We start from the raw sequence: 24,683 nt of genomic DNA on the forward strand, positions 1-24,683 counted from the left end.
AAAGGCAGCAAAAGATGCCGAGAAGGAACTTGAGAAAATTCCAAAGTTGTCAACGTATTTTGCGCTGCAATCCAACGTACAGGTACAGGCACATGAAACAGATAGCGCTAGCAGCGACTAATCGTATCCAGAAGTATCCAGAAGTGCTTCAAGTGAGGTCGAAGGTGAAGCCAGTTGTTCTACCAAACAAACTGTGACAGATATTCCAGCTGCTGCCGGGAAAGAAGTATCTGAATCTGAACCACTGACTGATGATCCAGGAGATTGGCCATCTATAATATCGGACAGGCAAGTGTGTGACATTATTGCACGTGGCCCACCGCAGCAGAATGAAAGTTACGAATTTCCATTTAACGAGAAAAGACGGAGGTTCACAAGTACTCATTTCTATCGAACCATGGCAAATGGCGAGAAAATAAGACGTTCATGGTTAATGTACTCAGTTCAGAAAGATGCCATTTTTTGTTTTTGTTGTAAATTATTTGGCACTGGTGACATACCGCTACGTCGTGGAACATCTGCTTGGAAAGCACTGTCAAAAAGACTTCAGCAGCATGAAACAGGCAAAGGTCATCAAGACTGTATGGGGAAATGGTTTGACCTTCGGTCAGGCATAGTAAACCGTACATCTATTGACCAACTCGAATTGCAGGCTTTTCTGAAAGAAAGAGATTTCTGGAGAAATGTTGTCAAACGCATAGTTGATGTCGTTATTTTCTTGTCTGAAAGAAACTTGGCATTTCGAGGAAGTAATGAAAAGCTCGGCGATCCTTCGAATGGCAACTTTTTGGGACTGTTTGAATTGCTTGCAAAGTATGATACTGTCCTCAGTGAACTTTTACAGAGGATTAAGAAGGCAGAGAGACATGTTCAGTACCTCAGTCCACAGATCCAAAACGAGCTGATTCAACTTGTTACCAGTAACATTCAAGAGGCCAACATAGCGCAGCTTAAAAAAGCAAAATATTATTCAGTTATTTTGGACTGTACTCCCGACGTGTCACATGAAGAACAGATGTCTGTGGTGTTATGCTTTGTTGAATGCAACGGTGAAGATGGTGTCAATATTCGTGAAGCATTTGTTGGTTTTCTTAATGTTCATGATACAACTGGCGAGGGCTTATTGGAAGTGTTTCTTGAAAAGGCAAACAACTTAGGAATAGACATTGCTGACATGAGAGGCCAAGCTTATGATAATCGAATCGTTTCAAACAATAAAAAATTAAACAACTAAATTTATAACATTTATCCGCCGACCGCCATTATGAACGCAAATACACATTCTTTGAATGGGTCCAACTAAAATTCGAAACTGACCGACAGACAACTGATGTAGCCAATAGCATTATGATGTATCATAATGACTTCACGGTTTTGTCAGTAAAACCGACATGGATTGTGCAATAGCGTCAATAAATGTCACTTACCTAGTTATACCTTACATTTTTTTTGCCACTTTTAGGGGCCCCCTTCCTTGCGGGGCCCCCTCCGGTCGGAGGGTACGGAGAGCGCTCGCTACACCTCTGCATAAGAGTTAAGAAAAGTCAAGTACATGTAAGTTACAGTTTATTGTAATGGTCTCAAATGTCTTGGTTTTCCTATATAGTAACACACTGGGCTAAATTCAGAGTAAGTCTGAATTTGCCCCACTGTCATTAATAAAAGTGCTATGTTGCTGCTAGAATTGTCTGTTATAACTGATGCCCCTGAATTTTCTCGATCTAAAAGTTAAGATGCAGAATTTCAGACTTTGGTTCAGTTTACTCAGTGTAGGGACAGACACATCTTCATTTAACATCCAGAGTGTTACAGGTCAATTCACTTTCAGTCCCCCATGCACATCATTCTTTGTCTTTAGGTTTATTCCAGGTCTCAAGTGAGCACTCTACCGCACTTCTCCTCACTGAGCTTTCTGTGCCCCTGACTTTGAGTGACTATACCAGAAGGATACCTCTCCACTCTGAGCCATCAAAATCTGAAGGGTGGCTTTCCTTCCGACCCTCCCCACCAAAAATGTCTTGCAGTACTTTCCCCAAATGGCAGTCGACATTTGAAAAGTTCCCTTCAATACAACCAGACATATGCAAGATAAAAAATGGGGAGAAAATTCAATTAAAGGTTAAGCAGAGGGGCCAGATGTCTGCTACATCCCCATTGTGACATGATCTTTTAACAGGCAAAACACCTGGAACTTTGGATCTCTCCAGTGAGTCAGCAGCATCTAAGACTTCTGTAGATGCTACCTTTTAAGTAGTGGCAATCACAACTTCATCATCTGATATAAAGTGAAATCTCTAGGTTGTATATATCATGAGACTACACAAAGCCTCACTGGGATAGGATACAGTCTTACAGCATTATTTATTACGTGCTGAAAACAGGAATAGAACTGTACAAAGTACAAACATAAAGACAGTCTTGCCCCAAAGAGTTTACATTCTAGACCACACAAGAAGTGCTAGTTAAGAGGAGGTAATTTAACAGTTTATTTCAGAAAATATATAGTAAATGTCTCCTATTATTTTTCAACGTTTATATTGCAGTTGTGGCTAAAGGCAACAACCAAGCTGGATCCCATCACAGTAGGTATTGTAAAAACAAATAATAATGCCCCGAAGAGCTTACAATCTAAAAGACAAGACATAACAGGCAGAGAATACAAACAAGCCATGGGGGTGAGAATGGGGTAGACAAGGCAATAGATCTAACAGAATGTGCACAATTCTTAGCCAGTCAGTAGCACTGATCACAGCTCTCCACCTGCCTAGCCATTATCAGGTTGCAGTTTACTGTCTGCATTAAGGAAGAAGTGATTTTTAAGGAGGGACTTGAAGGAGGTGGTGGCTCTAAGGATTAGGGAGCTGTTCCTAGGCACAAGAGGTGGTGTGTGCGAAAGTGCTTGTCAGAGAAGCAGAGACTCAGGTGATCAAGGTTGACATCCTCGTGGAGCAAAAATGGGATAAAGAAACTGGCCAGGTGGATAGGGTCAGACTAAACTGTGGACGGCTTTGTAAGTAAGGACAAGAAATTTGTCTCTGATAAATTGGAAGAAAGGGAGCCAGTAAGAGGGACTTTAAAGGGTGAGGTCACAGCAAAGTCAGAGCAATGAGCCAAGAAAAATGATCTTATGCAGCAGCATTTCAACTGGACTTGAGTGGGGAGCAATTCCAGGTACCAAAGCCAGTGAGCAGGGTTTGGACAAGTGTTTTGGCAGAGAGGAAAGATTAGATCTTACAGATGCTGTGCAAGAAGGGGCAAGATTTAGACGTGATCTGGAGGTAAGATTCAAAGCAGAGGGATGAGTCAAAGATGGAGCCAGGATTATAGGACTGAGTGACAGAGGATCATGGAATTTTGTGGGCATTATGGGGAAAAATGGGGTTTTGGAGCAATTTGAATGGTGGTGGCCTGACAGAATAGGATATACGGTTATAATTCCTTTTGATTTAAGCAAAAGAGATTATGCGTATACACATGCACCCATGTGAATGAACCTGCCCTTTTGCCGACAAGTTCTCATTCTCTGTTAGCAGGGTCTGTGAGACATCCTTATGTAAAGGAAGTTCTCCCACCTTTGTCAAGGCTAATTCTTCCTTGTTTACCCTGTGTTTCAGTCTGTGATCCTTTGATATTAGATGTAAACATCCTGCATTATAATTTAGACATGATGTCATCTTTGGAATTAGTAGACAATTTCTCAGTGTGCAACAGCATGGAGTGAGCTTATTACGGTCTCCTTTTCTACACATTGTACCCAATATGTATTGAAGTTCACAATTCTCAGATTCAAAAGCTGCTTTTTCAAGTTTATCCATAAGACAAAATTTAATTTCCACTGGTCATAATGTTAAAGTAACTATATTTCTTTAACAATTTTACTTTATATCAGATGATGAAGTTTTGATTGCCCTCACTTAAAAGATAGCATCTACAGAAGCCTCACCTGCCTCAGAAGCTGGTTATTTACTGGAGAGATTCAAAGTTCCAGGTTCAGGAGTTTTGCCTGTTATTAAAAAATCATGTCACAATGGGGTTATAGCAGACATCAGGCCCCTCTGGGCATTTCATCCTGAACAACTCAGGGAAAAGCACTTCCTCCAACAATCCACTTTCTGTGTCTTTTCAGAACCATAATAAGATGGTCTCATACAAATCTGTCAAAAAAAAACCCAAACCCAGTAACAACAACCCCATAAACTCATCTTCGCCTGCAACACCAACCTGAGTGCACCCATGAAGAGGAGGAAAACCCATTTTCACCAGCAGCACAGAGCTGGAAAATACACATGTGAAACCATTTTCTTATTATCTCTGGATAAAGAAATAGTAACATTTTGGCAAGTGATGAATCTTTTTTAAATAAAACTCCTCAGATCTCCTTAATGATATTTGAAGTGCTATCCACACAGTAGAAACCACCCCTCAGTCTGAGAAGACTGAAGTTGAAAGCTGTAGAGTAACCATATAACAAGCTCATTTGGTACAACTCCCAGGTTTTGATTTCCTAGCAATGTAACATAAACTATGTCATGTTAAATTTGATGGCATAAATGGGCCCAGAGAGTCAAAGGTGTTAACATGAGCCTGTCCAACACTAAACAGTTAAATATGGTTTGAGTTTTGAGTACAGAGACTTTGGCCCCATGGCATTTAAAATATTAAAAAAAAATATTAAAGGGGAGAAAAAAAAGGAATAACTACATTAAATTATCTCACCACCACGCAGGATCAAACCATAAAGAGTTCAGCTTAGTTCTATTCCTTATCTTTAAACGACTAATTAGGAACACATAAATCAGTTACACAGGAGACTTGTAGGGGTGGCAGCCATGATGGTGAAACTTGCTTCTTTCAGTCCAGTTATCCCAGGTGTTTTGATCCTCCCTCCCCAAAGTCTCTTTTTAAGGATGGCAAAAAGGGCTGATAGGTAGAATAGGCCACCCTCTCATATTTTGTCCACCAATTAGGCCTAATTTCTGACACTCCAATTTTGGTCCAACAATTTCCCATTCCATTCTCCTTTGTTTACCACTCACAATCTTGACACAGTCCTGGGTGAGACCTTTGTTTGGACTAATTCATTCTGTATTTAATTTTTGCTGACTTTTAAAAGCAATTTTATGTAACAGGCAGTGTTGGACTTTTGTTACTTTGTACAATTTAGAGAACAGGCCCCTGCACAACAATTATCAGGTAGTGCTTTGGGGCATTGGCTCTCCAGCAACATGCTGCAAACCACCAAATAATGCCTCTCTGCAAAGGAAAGCCACCTCAGAAACTTCAAACAAACCTTTGGAACCCTGTTAGTTGCACCCTGGTGCTACCCCATCAACTCCTCAGCCTTGAGCAAGAGTTTAAGCTGCCAGTTAGAGGCCAGAGCACTGTCCCATATCTAGGCCAACAATAGAACTATGCTCTGCTTTGCCAACTCCCAGTAAGAGCTCTATACAGAAAGCCTAGCTAACAAGTTTAAAATACCATCTGCTAGTTGCCACCTAAAGCTTTAAAATACCATAAGGTTGAATGTTTGTAGTATGCAGATAACGTTTCAGAAGAATCACCTAGTTACTCTCACCATAAGAACTAAAGATGGAGAATAATACTAAGAGAAAAAAATCACTGCTTAACACAGGTACGTACACAGCTTAACCTGTTATTCGCCCTTTCATTGAACAACCCAGACTCCAGTTACCACAGACACTCAAACTTCCATATTCTCCAGTTTTCAGCCAGACTTCTTTCTATTTCTGAGTTGTTAACCTTTCTTGACCACAGGATTCTAGCTTATTCAGCCGAGTTAGTGTTTCTGTGTCACCTCCGATCATGCTTTGGAAACGATACAAACCAAACTTCACTAACGGCCACTCTTCTTATTCAGAAACATTAATTAAAAATCCTTTTGCTACTGAGATCCTAAGTGCCGTCCCAGAGAAACAAGCTTTCGAGTTAATAGTTTTCTGGCTCAGAATCTGTTGATAGTACCTCTCCAGATGATGCAATCATCCTGGGTACTGTTTCATTAAGATACAGGAGTTTCTTATACGGGAACCATAAATAGAAAACTAAGCTACACAACACATTTTACAAGCATTTTTATTTAAAAAGTAATAACCTCCAAAATGTGGCCCCTCTGGATGAGTCAGGAAAATAAAAACATAAAAGTAGCTAAACAAATCTGTGCTTTAATAAATCCACAACAGATGGCTCCTATATTAGCAACAATGTAGCCATTTACAGGCTTGTTATCCACTCTATATACTGCCCAAAGGCATTTATAATCTAAAACTGCTTGCAAGGAAATCAGTGCCCAATCCACCCACCTACCATTAGTTTCCACTCTTTCCATCAAAACATTCTTCAGTCAATCTTGTATTATTAGCCACTGGGGCTGTAAAGATGATGTTTTCAGCCCTATTTTGTTTGGGAAGGAACCTTTTAAGAACGATGCACGGTGCGAGGAGCGGTGAGCCACTATCTTCCAGTTAACTGTTTGGGACCCAATTCAGGAAAGCACCTAAATACATTCTTATGTTCAATTGATGTTGACCTCTGAACAGTCATGGAGAGCAGTTACTGAATAGCACAGGAGTCAAATTTCAGTTAAAACTCTCATGAGTGGATGACATTGTGATCTGGGGTCAGGGACATTTCTTTTCTCTTTGATTTCAGCAACGATCCTAATATGCAATTTGCTATAGTGAACAATACTGCACAGTAGCACTGACTGACGTAAGGGCTTGTGGACCTGCAAACAGAAACTAGTGTGTAATTTTTTCTTGTTAATGTGTGTCTTGTAGCTTCTGGTAGTCTTAATTTCCTCCCTTAATGGCAGTCTTATTGTTGCTTTTATTCACATTTCAGTCTAAAAAGATAATGCTTCTCAGTTTTAATTCTAATATAGAAGGCATATACAGTATTTGAAGACTAGTGGAGACAGTTTTAGCTGATTTCCTCTCATCCAGTGTCAATGGTGTTGTTAACATAAGAATCTATATTTTATAACATGAATTCAGCTAATGATCATACATAATGCACCGTGGCCAATGATGATAAATGCAAAGTAATGCACATTGGAAAACGTAATTCCAACTATACATATAAAATGATGGGATCTAAATTAGCTGTTACCATTCAAGAAAGAGATCTGGCAGTCATTGTGGATAGTTCTCTGAAAACATCCACTCAATGTGCAGCAGCAGTCAAAAGCTAACAAAATGTTGGGAATCATTAGGAAAGAAATAGATAAGATAGAAAATATCATATTGCCTCTATATAAATTCATGTATGCCCTCACCTTGAATACTCTGTGTAGATCTGGTCGCCCCATCTCAGAAAAGATAGATTGGAATTGGAAAAGGTACAGCAAAGGGCAACAAAAATGATTAGGCATATGGAACAGCTTCCATATGAGGAGAGATTATAAGACTGGGACTTTTCAGCTTGGAAAAAGAGACAACTGAGGAGGGATATGATAGGGGTGATAAAATCATGACTGGTGTGGAGAAAGTAAATAAGAGTTATTTACTCCTTCACATAACATAAGAACTAGGGGTCAGCAAACAAAATTAATAAGCAGCAATAAAACCAAAGGAAGTATTTCTTTACACAACACACAGTCAACCTGTGGAACTCTTTGCCCGAAGATGTTGTGAAGGCCGAGACAATAACAAGGTTCAAAAAAGAACTAGATAAATTCATGGATGATAGGTCCATCAATGGCTATTAACCAGGATGAGCAGGGATGCAAAACCATGCTCTGAAGTGTCCCTAGCCTCTTTTTGCCAGATGCTAGGCATGGGCAATAGGAGATGGATCACTTGATGATTACCTGTTCTGTTCATTTCCTCTGAAGCACCTGGCATTGGCCACTGTTGGAAGACAGGATACTGGGCTAGATGAACCATTGGTCTGACCCAGTATGGGCATTCTTATGTTATGTCCACACTGGCATTTGAGTCAGTATAAGTTATGTCGCTCAGGGGAGTGGCTAATTCACATCCTGGGTGACACAACTTATGTCCACTTATGCCGTAGCATAGCCATATTCTTAGTGTTTTTATCATTGTGTGTGTTACATGTTTACAGGGCAGGTATGAGACAAAGTTCTTGGCCTCAAAAAACTTCCACTCTAGATAACGATGCTGAGATTTTCAAAGCAACCTAGGCAATTTGGATCACCATCAATTTTAGTGAAAATTGGGCATCCAAATCCTTGTGTAGCTTGAAAATCTCAGCTTCAGTGCACAAATACAAGAGAGAACTACAGCAGTGCGATGAAATGGTGATGTTTATGAAGTATGTATCTTATTAGCTCTGTGATTTTTGCTTGGAATTTTTTATTTTTAGTACAGAATTTCTATTGTCTTAGTTTAACAATTCTCTTGAGGGGAGGACTGGGGTTGAAAGGCATGTGTTATATGCTGCAGTGAAATTATATTGGTGCTCATATGTCATCCCATAAATATGAAGTTGTATAATTATATCTAAATATATACTACATACTAAGTTCTAAAAGAAAATTAGACATAACCCTGTGCCCACTTAAAAATTATGTTCAGATTCATTTGTGTTTATTTTTGGAATTTTTACACCAAGGTAATCTTTCAAAAGCACCTAAATGACAGGCTCTTAAGTCCAAAAGGAGACCTGGGAGCCTAAGTCACTTAGGTGCTTTTGATAATGTTGCCTCCAGTATATAATGCTTGTACATGAGACCAGAATTAGGCCCAAAGACTTGCATAGTGTACAAATAAATACAAAGCAAAAGGATTTTTATTGGGCAAATACCTTATTACAAAAGGCTAATCAAAGGATTTCATTAGACAGACATTTAGATGAGACTCACCACACTATACCAAACTTTTGGATGTATTTAAAAATCCATTACTGTCTCTTTGTAAAATTTTGTATTCACTGTTGGTTCAGCTTCTTATTTAATCGAAAACTGGACACCTTTACTAATTTCCTCACAACCATAAGGAGGGTTTTGAGTTCACTCATTGCTGGAACATGTAGTTTTCCAGAGGACATATCCTATGCTGAGTGACTGAATCTACAGGAAATCAAAAAGAAATATGTTATATACTAGCATATTAGGATGAATACATAGCAAATAGCTTCTTATTAAAAAGGAAATATATGCTTTGTATAACACAATATACACTACTAACAAAATAATCAACTCAGTGGATTGAATTTTTGGTATAAAGTACCTTTGAGGAGCTGAGAACATAGGGAGTGAGAAGGACCATAAAGATATATACTAGTGGTATAATATGTACACTGCACACACCTCCAATCTGCTTTTTTAAAAAAATGTATTTCATTCTCTATTTCTCAGGTATCAAATATGTGATTGATTGTAGGACTAATTTATTCAGTAGTGAACAGCTGACATTAGGTGTGGAAAGCAGAATGTATATAACCAGAAACTAACTAGATTACATAAACTAGGGATACATTCTGTTAACAATAAGAGCATCAAAATTGGATAAATCTCTGAGTAATATATGTCTAGCCATTTGACTGGATTTGTATTTGTACAAATCTGATATCCCACATACTTTCAATATTAGATTGGAAGGGACACATTTTCAAACAGGTCTGTACTCAGCCTCCACTTTTTCTTGGGTATGTACGTACACTCACAATTTATAGGTACACATACCTGCGTGCGCACTTTAAATATTCTAGGTGTGGATGTACAAACCTAAGTGTATACCTAAAAAACTTGCATCTATTGGAATTGATTTAGGATTGGATTAATTGATATGAGATTTTGGGTCAGCCCATTATAAAGATATGGCCCTTTTGCAAAATTGAGAGCCTAATTTGGATGTTGACAGCCCCTCCTGCAAACTTCAGTAGTGTTTGGATTCAGAGATTGAGTTCAGGCCCAACTCTAAAGCACTACAAAGAGGTGAACTAGGAGAGTAACTACTTCTACTACTACTTACAGCTAGACATGGCAGAATTCAAAAAAATTTTTTTTTAATAAATTTGACAGACTATATCAATGTTCATTTTAAGCATTTTTTGATTGTTATCAATTTGAATTTTTCAGTTCCCGTAGTTTTGGGTTTTAAACTTTATTCTATTTTTTTTATTTAATTTTTTATAGTTGTGGGAGATTATGGGGGATCAGACAATCATCTAATGACAGTAGATGTTGAGATTCAAAAAGTTAAAAGTTTTATAGCTGTTAAAAAAACGTTGTCAAAATATATAAAGGAAATATCCTTAAATTAAACTCTAAGTTCTCAAGCAGCAGTTTTTTACTTTGCCTATCAGTATTTTTCTTTGGTTTGTGTGTGTTACAGTGAAATCTACGTTTACTAACATTTACTGACAAAAATCTAATCCTTCACGCCTAATTATAATAGATTAATTCAATATCCCTAGCAAGATAAAGGGGAATGTTTTAAGTGGCAGCTAATTCCAGCTGAGACTGGTTTTCAAAGAGCTCCACCCACACAACTCTCACAGCAGGATACAAAGGGACAATACACAACTAATGAAAGGCAAGCAAGGCATTACATAGAACACGCTCACAGCTTAACATAACATACAGAGCACAACACTTAGGGTATGTCTATACAGGGATAAAAACCCCACAGCTGGCTCAGGTCAGTTGATTTGCGTTCACTAGGCTCAGGCTCCAGGGCTGAAAAATCGCAGTGTGGACATTCAGGCTTGTGCTGGAGCCCAGTCTCTGGGACCCTGCGAGGGTGGAGGGTCTAAGAGCTCAGGCTCCACACAGTGATTTTTAGCCCATGCCTCACGAGCCAAAAAAGACGGTTACTCACCTGTAGTAACTGGTGTTCTTCGAGATGTGTTGCTCCAATCCATTCCAGTTAGTGGCGCCGCCATGGCGCTAAATATATACCCCAGCCGGCCCGTCCGCTCCTCAGTTCCTTCTCCGACAGTGGGGAAGGAGGGCGGGTCTGGAATGGATTGGAGCAACACATCTCGAAGAACACCAGTTACTACAAGTGAGTAACCGTCTTTTCTTCTTCGAGTGATTGCTCCAATGCATTCCAGAAGGCTTCGTTCGCTCGATGTAAAAGGCAAGCGCCCTGCGGACGTCCAGGGTGTGAAGCTGTTGTTAGGCATGCGGCCGGGAAGAAGACCGAAGAAGATCTCCTGGTTGAGGTGGAAGGCCGATACCACCTTAGGGAGGAAGGCCGGATGTGGCCTGTACCTTGTCTGCATGGAAGACGGTGTAAGGTGGGCCCACCGTTAGCGCTCGAACTCGCGGATGTGATGGCAGCTGTCTTCCAGGAGAGGTAGAGTAGCGAACACGTGGCCAAGGGCTCGAAGGGGGGACCCATCAGTTTGGCCAGGACGAGGTTCAAATCCCAGGTCGGGGCAAGCCTTTAAGGAAGCGGGAAACCATCTGGTTGGAGAAGATGGACCGACCTTCCAGCGATGGGCGGACACTGCCGCGAGGTGAACCTTCAATGAGGAGACTGCAAGACCTTGCTCCTTAAGGTACCAAAGGTAGTCGAGGATGGTAGGTACCGGAACCACGAATGGATTCAGAGAACGCTGATCGCAAACCTCTTCCACTTCGCGAGGTAAGTGGAGCGCGTGGAAGGCTTGCGGCTTTCCAGGAGGACCTGCTGAACTGCCGCGAACAGCCCTCTCTCGTGGGTCAACCACTCAGGTACCAAGCTGTAAGATGGAGGGACTGCAGGTTCGGATGGCGGAGTCTGCCAAGTCCTGGGTGATGAGGTCCGCCACAACGGGAGGATGGGGTCCCGAACGGAGAGCTCGAGCAGCAGGGTGTACCAGTGCTGCCTCGGCCAGGCCGGGCGCTATGAGAATGACGTGGGCTCTGTCCTCCGGCTTCAGGAGCACTCGTGCACGAGCGGAACTGGAGGGAAGGCATAGAGGAGGCGATCCGTCCAGGGGTAGAGAAAGGCGCGGACAGGAGCCTGGAATGAACAAAACCGTGGCACTTCCTGTTCTCCTGGAGGCGAATAGGTCTATCTGGGGAAACCCCCACCTCCGGAAGATTGTGTGGGCGACATCTGGACGGAGGGACCACTCGTGTGAGAGGAACGACCTGCTGAGTCGGCGGCCAGCGTGTTCTGCACTCCCGGAAGAAAGAGGTGAATGGAGTGGTCACCAGAAGTCCCACAGAAGCATCGCCTCCCTGCAGACGGGGAAGAGCGGGCTCCGCCCTGCTTGTTCACGAGAACATTGCTGTCGTATTGTCCGTGAATACTGTCACACATCGGCCTTGCAGATGGGGGCAGAAAGTTTGGCAGGCTCACGATCGCCGCAGCTCGCGGACATTGATATGCAGGGGCTCCTGGCTTCCACTCAGAGGCCTTGTGGAGATCGCCAGGCCCCCCCCGAAACCGAGTGCCGCGGGCGTCGTGGTGGCGTGGGCGGACGGGCGAGTGGGTGGGACGATCACACACACACTCCCGGTCGAGCCACCATCGGAGGGACTCGGGTCACTCTGGAGACCGCCACCACCATCTCGCCAGCCAGGACTGGCCCAGGAGGCGGAGGCAGGACCGTCGTGGTCGGGAAGGTGACTAGGTCCATGATGAGGGTGACCATCGTTTGATGGCGGCGCGAGGAGACAGGCCCGGCTATGGTGGAGCGAGACCGCTCCGATGAACTCCACGCGCTGAGAAGGCATCAAAGTGGACTTCGACGTTGATGAGGAGGCCGAGCCGCCTGAAGAGGACCGGATCTCTGCCACCTGGCCCATCACTAGTTGTCGAGATTGTCCGCCCAGCCAGTCGCCCAGATACGGATACACGTGGATCTCGACCACCGCCATGCATTTGGTAAAGACCTGGAGGACCGAATGGCAACACCGCAAACTGGTAGTGGATGAGGAGGATAAATGGCGACATGGAGTAAGCGCCTTCATGTCGAGGGCGGCAAACCAATCTCCCGGATCCAGGGAGGGAATGATGGTCCCCAAGGTGACCATGCGAAACTTGGGCTTGAGCAGGAACTTGTTCAGGGGGATAAGGAAATAACGTAGAATCCCCTGCCCCGCCTGTCTTGAGGCACTGCTTCTATGGCACCCACGCTCAACAGAGTCTGGACCTCTTGCAAGAGGACTTGCTCGTGAGAGGGGTCCCTGAAGAGGACAGGGAGGGTGGGTGGGAAGGCGGGGCGAAACAAATTGAAGGCGGTATCCCGACTGGACTGTTTGCAACACCCAGCTGTCCGATGTCAAATGGGACCACGAAAAGAAATGGGAAAGGCGGTTGTAAAATAATGGGGAAGGATCCAGAGAGATGGCCCATCAAAAAGCGGACTTGGCCGCGCTGTTGGTAGCGGAGGTCTGGATCCGAATCGTCTTTTCGGAAAACAGACCTGGGTGTAACGGAGAGGTCCTGAGATACTACTGCTCCGGCGGCAGGGTGGAAGATTGCAGCCAGGAGATGCGCCTCATCGCCACGCCAGATGCGAGTCCGCGGCATCGAGGGCAGCCGTGATAGAGGATCTGGAGGACCTCTTTCCTCCTCCAACAAGGCCGAGAACTCCTGACGAGATGTTGATGGCAGGAGCTCCGTGAATTTCGCCAGGACGCCAGGATGTCAAAGCCTGGCGAGAAGGACCATAATGTTCGCAATCCGCATTTGTAAGCCCCCGGAGTAGACCTTACGGCCGAGCAGGTCCATGCGGGCGTCCTTGGATTTGGGCGCTGGGCAGGTTGACCAGGAGTCCGGAGTAGGGTGGGAGTAGAGGTACTCATAGCCCATCGGGGTGCTGTAGGCTGAAGAGAAGCGGGGTCTGCCAGAGCGTAGTGGCATTTTTGAATTGTCCGCACAAAGGGCAATGCCACTCGGACGGAGTGTCCGCGCCCACCACATTGGTGATCGGGTCCTCATCCTCTTGGACCTCCGCGCAGTTCCTGGAAGGCCCAAGGTCAATGGCGATGAAGAGACGCCCTGCCCGATTGGTTCTGGCACCGGGCTGGTGGCTGGGCCTCCTTTGTCATGCGGAGTGGCGGATTGGCGAGGAGAGGGAGGCGGTCGGCTAACTGTCGCCTCGGGACTCTGGTCCCGGCGGTCCCATCTGCCCTGTGCCTCATGGTGTGCCCAGGGGACCCAGTAGCCCCACTGCTCGTGATGGAGTCCTTGCGGGGTCGGCAACTGATGGGCGGCATCGTCTGCACCGGAGGCCACCGACGCTGGGCGGGATGGCCAAGGCGGTGCCGAGGCGCTGAGGGATTGACCCGCTGAGGACGGGAGTCCCTCCGCCGACGGAGCCGAGGGTCGATATGAGTAGCGCCCGGCTGGGCGCGATCGCGACCGTCGCCCCACACGGTGCGGGAGCTCGACAGCTCGGCGGGACCGGATCTGCGGTGCCGGAAGGACGAATGGTGCCGGATGGAGATCTCCGGCGACCTGGATCTGGACGTGCCGGAGTACCGACCGTACCGAGATTGAGAACGGTACCGGACTCAGACCAGCGACGGATGGTGCCCGTGCCGGATGAGGAGCGTCGGGATGGTGCTCGTGCCGAGATGAGGAGCGGCGTCGATCGACGGGGGGGGCGCGCGACGCGCGGGGACGGGATCGCCGTGTCATTCTGGCCGGTTTCCCCACTGATGTAACAGCCCGCACCGGCGGTGCCGGGGCTGGAGGCTCGGTGCCTCTATGAGCCGGATTAGCTCACGCGTTGGCGGCAGCCTTGGCTCCACCACGGTCGGTGCCGGGAGCGGCGATGCCGACCGACGGGCGGTGCCGAGTCGAGCGCAGCCACTCGCCAGCTGCTGACTGTCTGAAGCGGTCTTCTCTTCTTGCTCGGGGCAGGCACGGGGGCAGGTGTGCGGCGCTCGGTGTGCCTGGTGCACTCTGCACCGATGAAGCCCTCGGTGCCGGGGTTGAGGGGCGCCCATAAGGAGCTGTTTGAGGCGAAAGCCGAGCAGATAGCGCACTTGTCCGCGGTGTCCTTCGCCCAGGCAACGGAGGCAAGAGCCGTGGGGATCACCAACCGGCATAGGCCTCTGGCACGCTGCGCTTAAAGCCCGGTGCCTTGGGCATGAGGGGAAGGAAAGGGAGGAACTACCCCCCTTATCCTTACCTAAATCACTAACTAACTAACTATTGAACTAACTATACTAACACTAAACAAACTATGTACAAGGAAAAGTAGCGAGAGCTAGGGTTGTGGAGGACAGAGAGCACTCCACAGTTCCAACTGGCCGTCACGGGCGGTAAGAAGGAACTGAGGAGCGGACGGGCCGGCTGGGGTATATATTTAGCGCCATGGCGGTGCCTAACTGGAATGCATTGGAGCAATCACTCGAAGAAGAATTAGCTGACCTGGACCAGCCGTGGCTGTGCCATGGATATTTTATCCCCATGTAGTCGTACCCTTTCCTACTGAGGGCCGTAAATGAACTGTTTCATACACAGTAATTACCAAGCATTCTTTTAACAGTTTAATTTTCTTTCTGCATTGGGAAGGAGATCAATTAAATGAACTAAAAATATTTTTGAGCTCATTTATTTTTTACATGCTGACAGCTTGGGCTGGTGCTGTATAAGTCCACGCCTCAAGGAATTTACAATATAAACGGACAACTGGCCTGAGAGAGTTTCTGCTTTGAGCTTGGTTTCACTGTCCCCCTAGGTTCTATGGAAGAATTGGGATCCTCAATTTTGGACCTTAAGAATCTGGCAGGAGAGGCTATACCATGCACCATGGAAAATATACATATAATTCAGTATTATATGTATATGAAATAGTTTTAGAGATGAGCTAAAGCTGCAAAAGCACTGATGTGCCAAAGCACCCTTCTTACAGATGTAGATTCACCCAGTGAGAGGTGCTAGTGCACTGCACTCTCTCCAGATGCTGATGTTCTAAGGTTGAGGCCTGGCTCAACATCCTTCCATGGTGCCATGGATCATGTACCTAATGCTTCAAGTACTTGTGCATATTTTTACTTTAATGACGATTTCTGGCAGTCAGGTAGAGGAAACATCTCACCTCCAGAGCCCCTGGTCTCTATATTTTAAGGCTCTTGTGCCAATATTGATCTTTTATTAAAAATTGTCTGGAAGGTGAAACAATTAAAAAAACAACAGAAGTCAGATGTTTAAAATGGAAGAATGCAATTATAAGGAAATCATGATGAGGCTTTATTGTTTGGGCAAGGACTATTGTATTAATTTCCCCATCAGAATTTAATATAGTAGCAGGCTGTACTACTTCAAAAAGGCACAGGAGAAAAAGTGGATCCCTGGACTAAAATTATGGAACAACGCGAAAACAACACAAACATTACTCTCCGCACCCATTGGTTATACATACATTGTTAAATGGATATTAGTGTGTCAGAGTGGATTATTATTTCTGTCCGTCTGAAAGTTATGCTTGAAATACTAATATGTCCAAGTGTATTGTTTAATTTACTACATCACAGTTCCAGTCTTCTCCTCATGCCCTACAATGCTGTCGTCTTATCTTTCCTTTTTTTGACACAGCTGTACTTTAATTCTGTTATGACTTTAGAGAGTGGCTTTCACATTGCAGATCAATCTAAATCAAAACTCACTTGTTTTTCAACTCTTTAATAATTTTATCTTTTATAAAGTATGAAATATACTTCTGTTTTGACAAGTGTTTTCTCCCTTACAACCCAGGTTTTCTTTCTGTTTCATCCTTCAACAGTGTTCTGACTCAGACTTTGCAACATTATGATCAGACTGATTTATTTAACAAATAGTATCTGAAAGCTTTAGTATCTGCTGTAAAGCAGAAAGTAAAGCTAGCTTATTAAGACTGTTATTCAAAACACAAATATCTTATTTTCTTGTGTTGTATTATGCAAAAAGATTCTTTTTAGGAGGAGAAGATATGGAGCTAATCTAAAAGATAAATACTCTCAGGGCTGTGAATCCCAAGTAGATCACCAAAAGTTTTCTTCTGTGGGGATATTGCAAATGTACACTCAATTTACTGCAAGAACGTCAAGCTAAAAACTAATTTCTATGGTGTCTTAGGAAAAATCACAGGACAAGCAACTCCCAGGAACTCAGCACCCACAGATTTTAGCAAGAAATTTTCTTCAAGCAGAGTGATAGTCGTAGCAAAGAACATTTCAGACATGCATATTAAATTACATAATATATACTATAAGGCAGATGCTCAGCTGGTGCAAAATGTCAGAGCCTATTGAAGTCAACAGAGCTATGAATCTGCACTAGTTGAGCATATTCCCCACATATTTTTATAATCTTGAAAGACAATTTTGTCACCAGCTATTTCAAGAGAGTGGTTCCTAAGTGTTTTCTCATAACCTACTTTAATTAGACAAGTATCACATTTAAATGAAACAACTCCCATGAAATATGGAGGGCACCATTTGAAGTAATTTGTACAACACTATGCTAGGTCCAATTCATAAAGGTGGGTCCTAAGATCAACACAGCCCAGCCCTAATTTTACCAGAAAGTCCCTGACAGCATGTAGTCAGGTCTTCCTAAAGGGTAACAACTGTAGCACAGTCTGTTCCATTCTCTTCTCTCCATACTCTCCCTCTGGTAATCTTCCGCCCATACTTTGGGCTTGTTTATATGGAGCAGCAATGCTCAATATGAGGATGCAATTTCTAAAATTCACTTGTGCATTATTTGGTCTGTGTAAACCCTGCTGGTACATACTAAAGATTCCCTAACGCTCTTGAATGTAGTGCACAGCACTATGTTAAGGCCCAATAAGAACTTCAGTGAGCAGCAGCAGGGTTTACACAGACCAATGCACTATACTAAAGCGCAGTAGGGAACTTTTAGTACACACCACTAAGTCTACAAGGACCAATTAATGTACACAACATTAGTGTGCTTTTGAAATCACATCCCCCGTAGGGCATATTAACACACTGGGTAGAAAAACCCTTAGCACATTTGAAAGCACATTTCATAATATTATATTGAGCTGAAATTAAATCTCTTACCTAGTATCCACTTTTCTGATAAATATTTTATTTCAGGTTGCTTCTTTCCCAAATATTCTCCAATATAGATTTTGGCCTGACGCAGGGTTTTACATATTTTTCCTCCACACAACTGTACAAGTTCACTTAGCTTGTCACATGGCGGTTGACTGGCAAGAGATATAAACATTACAGGCTGACTTGAAAAGAGGTCCTGCTGATATTTTCCTGATGACAGGTGGCGTTGAAGTCTGCAGATCTGTGTTTAAGGAAACAAGGAAATTAAGAATTAACATGTTTCAATTTCATTTAGAAGCTGCATGTGAAGCTAATCTTCACATTTAGGAAAAGAATTACAGGATATGAAAACAACTTTTTACATTCCCCAGTAAACTCTTGGGTAAGTCATACCATGATTAGCTAACGATCACTAGATATTTATTTTTTTATTTATGACTTTTTTTGGCTTGATACAAAAGCCAAAATATCCATGTGCCACTTATTTGATTTCCATAATCTAGCCAGGTATTTATTCAGTGCTCACTCTAACATGGTATTTGAATACCTTACAAGTGTATAAATCCAGCAGGCAGTTTACAGATAAGCTCTACCTTTGGTTCTCTCCCTCCCTTTCTGCAGCACAGGTTGAGGGAATTAGTTTAATAGTATTTTCATAGTAATTTTTAATAAAAACGTTAAGTAGCTGAGAAGGGTTTTGTGTTTCTCTCTGAATGCGGTGAGAATGGTGGGCACTTTTAGGCTTTTAGGAAGTAATTCCACAAGTGTGGGCAAGATGCTGAAAAACCTATCTCCTGCTTCTGGTTGTAGACAGATCATTGTTCCAAGGAAGCAGAGTAAATTTTGGTCATGAAGTATTTTGAGACAGCCCAGGTCCAAGCCACTGAAAGGCTTTGACCATTAAGACCAACACATGATAAACTGAATTCTGTATTTTACTTTGAGCCAGTTGTAAGAGGCATTAAGGGAAACCTTTAAAAATAGGCCTTGTCTGCACTAGGGGCTTTAGCACTAATGTAACCATGCACATATGTAAATGCCTAACCTTGGCTCCATTGAAATCAATGACAAAACTCCCATTGACTTAAAAAAGGACAGGATTTCACCCCTGGTATCGAGATGCACTCTGCTGCTGTAAACCACAGCTTGTGCTGGTGCAGCTTACACTCAGGTTTACCAGCGGCAACTATATAAGTGTAGTTACACTACTGCTAAAAACTCCAGTGTAAACCGGGCCTTAGGAAAGTAAGATATGGTATGTTAATGAATCTTGATAGAAGTTGGTGCTGAGCATCCTTAGTCACAATCACACACATGCAATTTGGGTTGAGAAAATGCAGATGACTAAGTGTAAGGGCCATATTCAAAACATCATAGATTTGTATTGTTGGAAGAAGCTGGAACCAGCTGCACAGCTGAAAGAGCCCAACATATTTCAAGGAAAAGAAATGTAGTCCTGAACCCAGGGTAAAAACAAAAACAGTATTTTCCCTGCAGGGCCACTGTCTATATTTGCTTAGAAGGTTTGGTAGTTATAATGAAGTGAAAAAAACCTAGGCAACCAGAACATGGAATCAGGGAAAATATGCCATGGTAAGGGTAAAGACCCCTTTGTGACCCCCCCCACCCCACCATGTTTGGAGGATTAAGCAGAAGAAATGCTGAAATTATGGTAAAGAATACCACAGAAGTCTGTTCAGCCTAGGATCAGACTGGGACAAGAATACAGAGAATGAATGGACAGAAGATTACTTAAAACAACTAAATCCAGATTTAAGATTAATGATATATGTGTATATATAATGGGACTATTACACACTGTACCTCTTGCATGCAAACTCTTTCCATCTTTAGAAGACTTTTCCATTCATAACATAGAAGGAGAAAAGGGAAGTCCTTTACAAATACTGTGCAGTCCTTAACACTATTAATGTGGTTGTGTGCTTAAAATTAAACAAGAAAAAGGCTGATTGATATACATGAGGAGTATCTAGCAATTTCTTCTCCTGGTAGGTTTGGTATACTCTAGAACCCTTTTCCTTCTGCGCCCCCCCCCCCCCCCCAGTATGCTATAAAAACTCCATTGCCCACCTATACCACAACAACAGGTTTTCTGCATATAAAAGCCAGGGCTGGCATTATGGGGGTAGAAAACAGGGCAATTGCCTGGGGCCGTATGCCACAGGGGATCCTGCAAAGCTAAGTTGCTCAGGCTTCGGCTTCAGCCCCGGGTAGTGGGGCTCGGGTCCCCAGGCTTCAGCCCCATGCGGTGCGGCTTCAGCAAGTCTAACGCTGGCCATGCTTGGAGGACCCCTGTAACCTGCTTGCGGTCTCCCAGTGGGCCCTGGACCCTGGTTGAGAAATACTGCTCTAGAAAGGGCAGATAGAGTACTGTGGAATGAAAAAACATTTCCTTTAGCTCAAATATGAAGTTCAGAACTATTCTGGTCAGGTTGCTACTGCAAGTACTAAAGCCTAACCATTACCCCTAAACTATCTAGAGCTGAAATAAACCATTATAATAAAAGGTTTTTTTTTTAATAAGCCAATTGCAGTACCTAATGACTTGAACATTAGGGCAGGTGTTCAAAATGATGTTCATAAAGATGACAGATGTATGTTGCACCAATTAAAGTCTTTTCAGTGTCTATGATTTCACTTCCCGGTACAGTACAATACAGCAATCAAATCTGGAGGTCACAAATACATGGAACATCACATCTAAGTCTTTGTCTGCCACGATTACATAAAGAAAGTTTCATGGCCAGCCACAGGAAGAAGGTGGCATTTTTTTAAAAAAACACAACCGCTGCTATTTAGGTTTCCAGTGTAAGTATAGGTTCTAGTTCAGGGGTCGGCAACCTTTCAGAAGTGGTGTGCCGAGTCTTCATTTATTCACTCTAATTTAAGGTTTCGCGTGCTAGTCATACATTGTAATGTTTTTAGAAGATCTTTCTATAAGTCTATAATATAACACTAAATTATTGTTGTATGTAAAGTAAATACAGTTTTTAAAATGTTTAAGAAACTTCATTTAAAATTAAATTAAAATGCAGAGCCCCCCCGGATCAGTGGCCAGGACCCGGGCAGTGTGAGTGCCACTGAAAATCAGCTTGCACGTGCCATAGGTTGCCTACCCCTGTTCTAGGAGGACACTGTGCTACATACCACTTGATCAGTGAGAGGGCAGATCTCCTTGTTGACTAGTTCATTGAAATATCTTCCTCATGCCAGCAGCACCTCCTCAACCTAGTTCAGGTTTAACAACATATACGATAAATGCACAAACTGATAACTGGACATGCCAAACCTATCTGATATTTTTTGTCCCTGTTTTCCTTGTTGAAGCTTGGTGAACTGGCTCTTAGGTAATAAACAACAAGAGCTACAATTGCCAATACAAGAGGAGATGAAGGCAAAAATAAAAGTTTGGGCATGAGTAGCTGAGATGTTGTTTGATGCTGGAAATTTTTCACCAATGTGAAAAATAGGCAAAAGATCTGAACAGTGGACTCCTGACTTTGACACCGACTCACTGTGTCACTTTGGGCCCTTAAGATCTTTGTGCTTTAGTTTACAAATCTATGGAGTCAAGATAAAACTGCTCACCCAATTTACAAGGGGTTGTGAAGATTAATTAATGTTTGTAAAGAGCTTTCAGATCCTCAGATAAAATTACAAAGCAGGTTTATTATCTTTATAAAAGGGAATTTCTTTGTTGGTGATCAGTGCCAGATGAACAATGAAAAACAAAGCCCATGCTGAGATAGCACAGGCAGTAGTTGCACAATCTCCATCTATGTCATTCTTCAGAGAAGTCAGTCCTATTGAGAAGCGGTATCTCCAGAAATGAGGGTACAATGTTTTATGCTCATGAAATCCTTGGCTGCTCTTCTGAAACTACAAACAGTTAATTTTCTATAAACTGGCTTGCAGGACATTTTAGAGAAGCCAGAAGCTGATATAGTTAAAGCAGGCCAAAAGGGCTAAAATGCAGTAAAAAATGTGTTGTAAGCTATTTATTCTTATGTGAATGTACAGTGTTCAAACAATATATGCATTACTAAGGTCAAAGAGAGCTTTCCCAACTGACTTCAATGAGTACACACTCAAGGCCGTAATACACTTTGCAATCTCTGATATGCAAATAAAAGGCAAGATTCTGATATTCCTATGATTGCATTCACTCACTTTCATGAATTACCAGTTATTTCAAAATGTGTAATCACCAAGCAAACATAAAAATGCTTCAGCTAAAAAGCATTCAGGTAAGAAGTCCAACAAACTATACACTATACTCTAATGAAAACAACCCAGAAACAGAGACTCATGATAAACACGATCCTATCTTTGGTGGCTCAAATAGCCTTTTTCTTCCGTCACAGCGAATTGAGAACATCTACTAATCTCCTGAGTTGCTTATTTAGACAAATCAGCTACATCTGAAAGGAGAAAAAATAATCACCAAGAGACATTAATTTAGTGTTAGTTTATTTAAAATTAACAATCAGACTTGATTCCAAGGGACCTTTGTGCTCGACTTGCCATGCTGCTTTTGTTAGCCTGAAGCTCTAGGGTTTCCAAGATGAAACTGATTAGGATTGACAAACTCTGTTTATGTTAAAAACCCAACAGGACATGAGTTTCTTAGTTGGAAGACATACAATGTAACTTGATTGTAATCCTGCTGTTTCACACATTTTACAGGACATGATTTTAAAAGGCCTGTTGTATTCCCACTTCTTCAAACATTTTCCATGAGCACATTTATTGTTGAGGTGACTCATAATGAAAAGTTTTTTTATTTGTACAGTGGGTCCTACTACTGGAAATACCCTTGGGTTAAATTAATATTAAAGGCAAAAAATTGCATGAATGTTATGTTAAAAATTTGCACAGCTAATCACAAAGCATCTGGAATGCAAACGTTATGATTCCAGTAGCAACATTAGGTTAAGCTGTGTTGTACAATTCATGTGGTTTGGTATATATGTTTATGTTATAAATGCTAATGTTGGGATTTTTAAAGGAGTTAAAATGCTGAAATCCCTTTGAGATAGCACCTACCCACTTTAGCCTCTTTTGAAAATCCCAGAATAATGTATTAATCTATATATTGACTGGAATAATAGGAACAGCATATTGTACATTGTGCAATATGACCAAAATAAAGTTTCTGTTTGGACCTTAAATTTTGCTTTTCCTGCCACTTGTAATTTTAAGTGCAGCTTGGATCCTGCTCAGGTGTACAAGAAGGAGAGAAACTCCTTGCTTTCTTCATCCAGAGGCTAGAAATAACTGAAACCCCTGTATTCAGACAGCACAAGGACTCTGCAGGGCTAGCATTGCTTTCAAAGCCAGCCTATGCATAGAGGAGTGGAGGTAGCCAGTCTTGGAAGAGAAAACATTGCACAATCTGGAAGCCATTTGACCACCCCCGACTTGGACTAGAGATTGAATGGCACAATCCACCTCTTCAAATTGAATTACCCTTTGTAACATCAAAGAGTTTGCAGCACTCCAGGACTGCTGCACACCCTTTGATTTTTAGGTTTTTTTTTTTTTAAAAGCTTGAGCAAAATCTTTCTAATTTCAATCCTAATTAGAGACCAAACATGCAAAAAATTCAGCCCAAAGAAGTGAGTATTTCCACAAATAGCATTTGTGCAAACAGTTATTATGGAAACTATTTCATAAATGTAACTATAACAGGCATGATCAGCACCTGCTATGATATCAAACACTGATGCTAATTCTCCTGTCTAATTATATTCCTATCAGGTGGCTCTGAGAAGAGAGTCCCACTGACTATAGTCATTATTCAGGATTTAGATATTAGATTAGTTCTTTCATCAGACAGATGAACAGGCAATAGTACCTCCCATACACTGTCTGGCACTGTTATAAATAATGAATAATATAAATTATTAATTTATAAACCCCTTTGAACTGCAGGATTCAAAAAGACTATTACACTGACAGAAAATTAAAGGTATTGAGAATTTATGATGTTGTAATGCAGCATTTCTTCATTACAATAATAACAACTGATCAACTTTCCTCCATTTTTCATGTCTCACATTTTTAATGCTTCAGATTGTGGGTTGCATGTTACAAATAATATTAACAATAGCAGCAAATAGGTAACATATGATGTATTGAAATATATTGCACATATGCAGGATTGGGATTTTTGCTTCAGCTGTTACATTTAACTTCCTCTTTCTGAACAGACACACACTAGACACCCACATAAACACCATCATTTTTAGTATCAAGTGCTACAGTTGTGCCTGGAACTTTATGAGAATGTATGAAAACAGGTCCCTGGACAAAAGTACTTCCAATCCAAGACCTTGATCCTTCAGTGAAACTCAGGAAAAGGACAGATTCACCTACAGTTGAACATCAGAGTTACAAACACCTCAGGATTAGAGGTTGTTCATAACTCTGGAATGTTTGTAACTCTGAACAAAATGTTATGTTTTTTCTTTCAAAAGTTTACAACTGAACATTGACTTAATACAGCTTTGAAACTTTACTATGCAGAAGAAAAATGCATACTTCTGGTTCCAAGTGAGGGGTGTGTGTGGTTGACCAATCAGTTCATAACTCTGATGTTTGTAACTTGGAGGTTCTACTGTATTTGTAGGATTGGAGCCCAAGTCATAACAGAGCAAAAGAAGGTAAATGATCAGGTTGAGGAGGAGATGAGTGAGGGTTGCAAAAGAAAAAAGTCATA

The 24,683-nt window shown here is 42.4% G+C and overlaps 1 protein-coding gene across 13 annotated transcripts in view; it reads right to left on the reverse strand.

The window, feature by feature from the left end:
* Positions 1-8,756: 8,756 nt before the first annotated feature.
* MCPH1 (microcephalin 1) overlaps positions 8,757-24,683 on the reverse strand; it is a 220,104-nt gene continuing 204,177 nt past the window's right edge. For 7 of the 13 annotated variants that reach the window (XM_039531752.1, XM_039531738.1, XM_039531746.1 and 4 more), the window contains 2 exons: positions 17,945-18,182; positions 8,757-9,052 (listed from right to left, as the gene is read on the reverse strand). In XM_039531752.1, the coding sequence (XP_039387686.1) occupies positions 8,997-9,052; positions 17,945-18,182 (294 nt within the window). In that variant the 3' untranslated portion in view covers positions 8,757-8,996. Of the gene's footprint in view, positions 9,053-17,944; positions 18,183-24,683 lie in introns of those variants that run through there. The other 6 variants (XM_039531751.1, XM_039531747.1, XM_039531740.1 and 3 more) reach the window with 3 other exon arrangements.

The sequence above is a fragment of the Mauremys reevesii genome, linkage group 3 (assembly GCF_016161935.1).
Source record: "Mauremys reevesii isolate NIE-2019 linkage group 3, ASM1616193v1, whole genome shotgun sequence".
Lineage (NCBI taxonomy): Eukaryota > Metazoa > Chordata > Testudines > Geoemydidae > Mauremys > Mauremys reevesii.